The following is a 6557-nucleotide window of genomic DNA, read 5'->3' on the forward strand; positions in this document are numbered from 1 at the left end:
GATGATCTTTCCACTGTAATCAGTCATGTATAAAGGATATCATTTTGTATCAATGAAAATCAATCTATTTGGTCATATCTTCTTCTTTTCAAGATATAGCTAACGAAATAATAAAATTAAAAATATGATTGTATGAAACTTATCAGAATTAACTAGAAATCGCATAGTCACAATCGTAAAGAAAAATTTAGAAAACTTAAAACTCTCTATTTCACTTTTACCTTATATATATAAATAACATTATTTTTAACTAAAAATATATATATATATATATATTACTTTTTTTTTCAGGGGCGTACCTGAGTTTGAGGCTCTCGGCAGCCACCTATCCCAGGGCTGGCCCTGCTTGCTGGATGTATCCATCAGGTCTGTACGCTTACTGATCTTAAAAATGATGGGAATGGAAGGTTAAATCAATAGCAGTACTATGATACTGGTTTTCATTTTCATGCCAATAAATTGAAATGCTGTTGAACTGTTAATGTGGGGTTTCGAAAAACAAGTTCAGACTCCAAGCTCAACCACAATATGATCCAGAAAGATATGTCGGTGATAATGGAAAACCAGGCCACCTTTGATGACCCACAAAATTAGCAAGAGGCCACAATTGCAGCAACTGAAAGCTTATCAGGTCCCATATATTGGATTTCTGAAGAACAATTAATGTGTATAAGTTGACCAAATTTAAGCTACAAATTAAATTCAGAATTTGAGACCACAAGTTCATGCAGAAGTCTCGGAGCCAAATGATATGTAGTGTGAGCTACTGATGCTATTTAACTCTGAGACTGGTATTAATCTCCGTCTCTGGTCGATATGGCTTGAGAATCCTGAGGATATAGTTTTGATGTCCCAATTCAATCAGTGTAACAACAAAGTCCAACACTAGAAGAAAAAGAATAGATTGCACTATGATATTGATATAAGGAGGCGGATAAATGCGCATACTAGTTCTCAGAAGTCGATTGAAAGATGTCTTGTCTTGGTTAATTTTTTTGTTGTTTGCCATTATTTTGTTCCCTCAATCCCAACTCGCCTAACTGTTCTAGAGTACGCACACACGGTTAAGCTCTTTTTATATGGTACATACGTAGGTCTTGGTGTTGATGTATGGGTTTTGAAACTTTGATCATCCTTAGCATGTGAATACCTAATTATGTATACAGTTTTTGTATGTTGATCGATGTATTATATATATAGTACGTATTTTCTCTGTCTAATTAAATTTCATGGCAGGTTTACGTAGTTAGAATATATTAAGCCATGTATCAGAAAAAATTACTATCAAATGGAGAAATAAGAAGTTGGTATTAGAATAAATAGTATCCATTACGTTGTGTTGTTAAAAGATGACTGATAATGCCTAGTAGGCTAGTATCATGAAGACATGAACCTGCAGTGCGGCTCCAAAATAATTTCACTTTGGGCACCCAGGTACACATAAATCCGTCAGTGTACGGGCCTAATTGGATGAGGGCTTCGGTCCATTGGCCCCTCCTAAGTTATACAAAATTGAGGCTCCGATTGCTCTCAAGATTTCTTCTCTTTTTTGGTCAACATCTGTAAAGTTCAAGACCCCATCCTCCAAAAATCCACAATCTATATGTATGTATGTCTAATAAGTCTCTCTATTAGTTAATATATCCCTGTGCGGCTTGTAATTATTGTAAATGATCAACATCGTAGAATTTGCCTACATAATTCTGATGACAAAAGGATCATTGAATTTTCTGATAAAAAAAAAAGGAAGATTGCACGCGAATGCAAAGAATGACTACCAAATTAATTAAAGATAAAAAAACTCTTAAATATAAATTGCGAAAGACATCTTTCAGTCTCTAAATTTGGAGATGTTGTTGTGGTGTTGTTTTCACACAAATATATAATCAAAGCGAGTGGGACAGCTCAATAGCTGATCAACTATAGTCGTTTAGCAGATGAAATTGAAAAATAGTCAATTGAGTTAGTATTACCCTCATATGTGACGTAAAAAGAAAATATCTCTAACTGGAAATACATGCAGAAAACACAAGCAGCTAGCTCGATCATGTATAGTACCAATATATAATATTATAATTGACTTTGAATTACAATATTAATGTATGATCACAATTACATATGGTTAAGCAACCATCATCTCTAGCTGGTCAAGTAGAGTCGTAGAGAGATGCAGGGGGCACTATAAAAGTTTTAAAAAAAAGGCAGATATTATAAAAGCAAATCCATGATGATACTAATTAATTGACCAATTAGAGAATAACAATTAATATATAATATAATATATATATATATATATAGATATATAAAGGGAAGAGCAGGCATGCAAATGTATAGGGGATTGGGGATTTATAAATAACTAGCATGACCACAAAGAATTGGCCTGATCTACCACCATATCTATTGTAAATAAGGATTTGGTGGTCTGATGAGGATGATAATGATGTTGAGAATTGTTGTTATTAGGCATTATTTGCTTGACTGAGACGGGAGAGGTGTTTTCTGAAGGTGATGATGATGCAGAAGGAAAATTATTTATTTTCATATGCACGACCTCAGCTTGTGCAATTGCCAGTTGAGCTTGGAGGGCATCGATCTGTTGCTGTAGAGATGAGATTGCACCAACACAACCGTACACCGGGTCTCTCACTCGAGCGTTTGCTTCGTACACCATCGAACTCACTGCATCACTGCGCTGCTGCTCTGGTAATTCCTGCATGTCAAATAATAGAAAACTAGGGTTCAGTCCTGATCGAATGTCCTATAGGGGTGATGTTAAAATATATGGTAGTCGCTTGTTAACTCTAATGATTTTGTATCTCAATCATCCTAGAAGATTTTGGGTTCAGCTCTGATCAATTTTTGTGGTCTAAGCATAATTGAACTCAGATTTTAGCCCTATCGATTTCTAGAAGTCATTGACATCATGATCATGTAATGAAAGTTTCTTGTTTAGCGAACTTAGTCGGAGAATTTTTACTTGCGTAATACTTGGGATCAACATCATTCTTACACTTGCGTTTAGTGTTTAATTATCAATGTAGAATGTAACCCACAATTATAAAGCAAAAGGCAAAGAGAATATACATGCATCAGCAGACAACAATACTTTCTTTTTTTAAGCTTACAAGAAACTAAGTATAAATTGAGGACTAAAACCTAAGCCTCGCTCGCCCATCTTTAGAAAAAGGTACTTAACATGACCATAAAGCTGAAGATGGTAAACACACAAAGACTGGAGCTAAATTCCTCGAACTCTTTAGTTCCTTTTTCTATATGCATATGCAATAACTTGATCAAAACGCAACTGTAACCTGTAAATGTAATTGATATCATCTTCCTTCATGTACGGATCAGCCATTGGTTTTGGAAAATTCTTGGTGAAAGATCAGGAAAAAAGAAATTCTGGAAACCTAATTAAAAGGTGGCCAGTTTCGATCTTAATTATCAGCAATATATAGTTATACACACCTTCAAATGGTCATTAGTTCCTGGGATAAAACCAATCGAACATAGGAGTCTATATATATATAGACACACAGCTACCCAAACACAGGAAATCATCATATTGGATTCTTTCACGAAAATAAAACTAAAGCTAGTCTATCTGATACGATTGGTCATTTTTAAGTCTGACATACATCAAAGCACTTCAAGTCTACAACAACTTAACACTTAATCTTTGTTAAATAAGTTGCATGTTTGTTAGACTGACTTTTGCTTTTTGGTCCTTTTATGATCCTCTGTGGGGAAACTAAGGCATGCATGCTTTCTGTAAGCGAGATTATTAACTAAACCATGAAGTATAAGACATACAAATGAAAACAACAAAAACATACAATTGATTCTGATCAAATTAAGTGCCCTACCTCGTCGATCCTTAGATCAGATATCAGTTATTTCACACAATAACCAAATAACGTACTGAATTATTTTGTGATTTTGGAAGAGGGACTACGTACGTACGCACTCGACCTTTTTTATCTTCTAATTAAAACTATTACACTACAAGTCTACAACCTTTTCATATTTTATGCTTTTGCTGTCCTGATTACTATTTATGTAACCATCCATGCCCAGCCCACAACGCATGCTACAATAGTTCTGATGACAAGAACAAGAAACTAACCAGGAAAAATACATTATAATATATATATACATACATACATACATACATACATATATACATATATACGTATTAATACTCTTATAACTAAAACTCACTTTATCAATTAAAATAGGTGTGAAATCACGATTTAACCATTATACCATAAACTATGTTAAAATAGATTTTAATAAACAAAAAATAATATATATAGTAATAAAAAATAGTGTAAAACTAATTCTCATTTTTTCTCCTAAAATCTCTCTTAACTTCCCATTCCCACATTTTTCTCTAACACTCACGTATCACACACGCAACATGTGTGTTTTGTTTCTAGTATATATATATATATATATATATATATATATATATATATATATCTCAAGTCATTACCTTTATTTCATTCTAAAAAAAATCATTACCTTTATTTCTGAGTAGACAGCAAAGGTTACTACAGAAGGGTTCTCTAAAGCCTATATTCGTATAGTTTTCAATAAGATTAGTATGATCGACAAGAATTATGCATTTAACTAAATATAGGCTTGATACACCTTATTGATTGACCAAGTCCTCATCAACTTAATTCAGCTTTCAACCAGAGTTTATAGTTGAGATGATTGGTTTTTATACTTGGTAGTTTCTACAACTTCAATAAGTTTGAAGAATTTCATAAGTTTCTAACAAGGTTGCCTTAACCTCTGCTTCGGCATGTATCATATATATGTATGTTAACATTTACAGTATGCTGTATACTTGCAAGGTGCAGCTGCAGTTAACTGACTGCCCTATTTCAGTTTGTTTAGGAAAGCTTTTGAGTGTCAAAAAGGGCCAATACCGTACCGTATCGCTTATGAAAATGCTTCAATAAACTAGAGAGAGAGAGAGAGAGAGAGAGAGAGAGAGAGAGAGCTGAACCTGTAGCATCTTGTTGACATTGCTAGCACCAAAAACCTTGTGCACACTTGCAAACTTGTGAGGCTCATCAGCTGGAAAATAAGGAGCAAACACACAATCATGTGCACACCTCCTGCGCAGAAGCTTGCAAGCTGCGCAGGGAGACACTCCACCTTGTTTTCTACCACTTACCTCCTTCATTTGCCCAGCTGGGCCAAACAAGTATTATTCCTAAAATAAAGGGATTACTTAATCTTAAATTTACAGCAAATTATATGAATTTGCTTCCAAGGTTAATGATCAGATCGAGAGTTGGGGGGAGGGCTTTAGGGGAGGAGTGGTGGAGATTATATAGAGAATTGCAGTATATGAAAAGCAAATCTTGCAGGGTCCATAAAAGAAGAGTCCATAGATCTTGTTGGACAAAACATCGTTTTTGGTAAGATCTTTATCCCCACCATCAATAATATATTTCGTCTTGCATTTTCAATATATAAATTAAATGCTCCTCTGGTACGGTTAGCTTTTTTTAATTATTAGTACTGGAATATTACTTCACAATTATTATTTTCACAAATACTGCGACTTTGATACTGGATCTAGCAGATTCTAATCTCTATACTTAGAGGAAAACAATGACTACCATATGGTTCTCTATAGCCTTCACTAATCACTACTTTTGAGGGCTCTTACAGTTTCTTACAGTTTTCAATATGGAATACTTGACTAACCATCACTACTAATAACTAAGTGACCACAATCAGTGTATATCAATAATAATAATAATACTAATAATAATAATAACCACAATCAGCCGCAGACACATGTTCAATCATATATAAATTCATAATGTATACCATAAGGGCGTAAGAGATACAGTTGCATCATGGTATATACGTAGACATGTGTCTGCCAAGCCCGAGAAGAAAAACGTACTAGAGGATGAAAACATGAAAATTATTCAAGAACCAAGACCAACTGCATGCGTACTGCTGAAGATTGAATAGTTCATATATAGTTGATGAGCATATTGGCATGGCCGACGACGGGGAAGGGAAAAGTGTGTAGGTCAAAGCTTAATATATATTTCAAAACTCCGACGAAAACATGCATGAGATGATGTATCAATTTGCTCTCATTGTTTCGGTTTCTCTCCTTGGTTGGATTACATAGTTAAAAGTGAAATGCTTGATTGTTGATATATTACACATAAGTTGTCCTCTATATATAATCAGATTATCCCACGAATCATGGAGGAAATCACACCCGTGATTTCCTCCTTGAATCACGCTAAAACAACCCCTCAAGTTGGCGCATACACATCAACTATGTCTAACTTGCTAAGTGAGTCATAAAATACCTTTTTAGATAGACCTCATCATTTAGCCCGCGGAGGCCCGTAAGCCCGATAGGCCCGGCCCACGAGAAAGTCCGTCAAAACCCGCTTCCGTGAGTAGAGGGCCGGGCTTAAATTAGAGGTGTGAAACCCGGCCCGTCCCGCCAAAATCCCGCAAGGCCCGGCCCGTAAAAGCCCACCAAATAATAAAATATTATACATACA

General features: G+C 35.0%; 1 protein-coding gene across 1 annotated transcript; it reads right to left on the reverse strand.

Annotated features, from left to right (window-relative positions):
* Positions 1-2196: 2196 nt before the first annotated feature.
* On the reverse strand, positions 2197-5322 carry LOC126785701 (LOB domain-containing protein 4). The gene is made up of 2 exons (XM_050511325.1): positions 5018-5322; positions 2197-2710 (listed from the first exon to the last, which is right to left on the reverse strand). The coding sequence occupies exons 1-2, from the start codon at positions 5195-5197 to the stop codon at positions 2357-2359; spliced, it is 534 nt and encodes a 177-aa protein (XP_050367282.1). The 5' UTR covers positions 5198-5322; the 3' UTR covers positions 2197-2356.
* Between the last annotated feature and the right edge of the window lie 1235 nt (positions 5323-6557).

This window comes from Argentina anserina, chromosome 3 (genome assembly GCF_933775445.1).
Source record: "Argentina anserina chromosome 3, drPotAnse1.1, whole genome shotgun sequence".
Classification (NCBI taxonomy): Eukaryota; Viridiplantae; Streptophyta; class Magnoliopsida; order Rosales; family Rosaceae; genus Argentina; species Argentina anserina.

What these genes read in the sequence shown, in the direction of transcription:
- LOC126785701 (XM_050511325.1), bottom strand. Translation starts at nt 5,197, where the DNA reads ATGAAGGAGGTAAGTGGTAGAAAACAAGGTGGAGTGTCTCCCTGCGCA. An exon ending in ATGTCAACAAGATGCTACAG is followed by an intron (nt 2,711 to 5,017) that starts GTTCAGCTCTCT and finishes TTTGACATGCAG; the next exon opens with GAATTACCAGAGCAGCAGCG.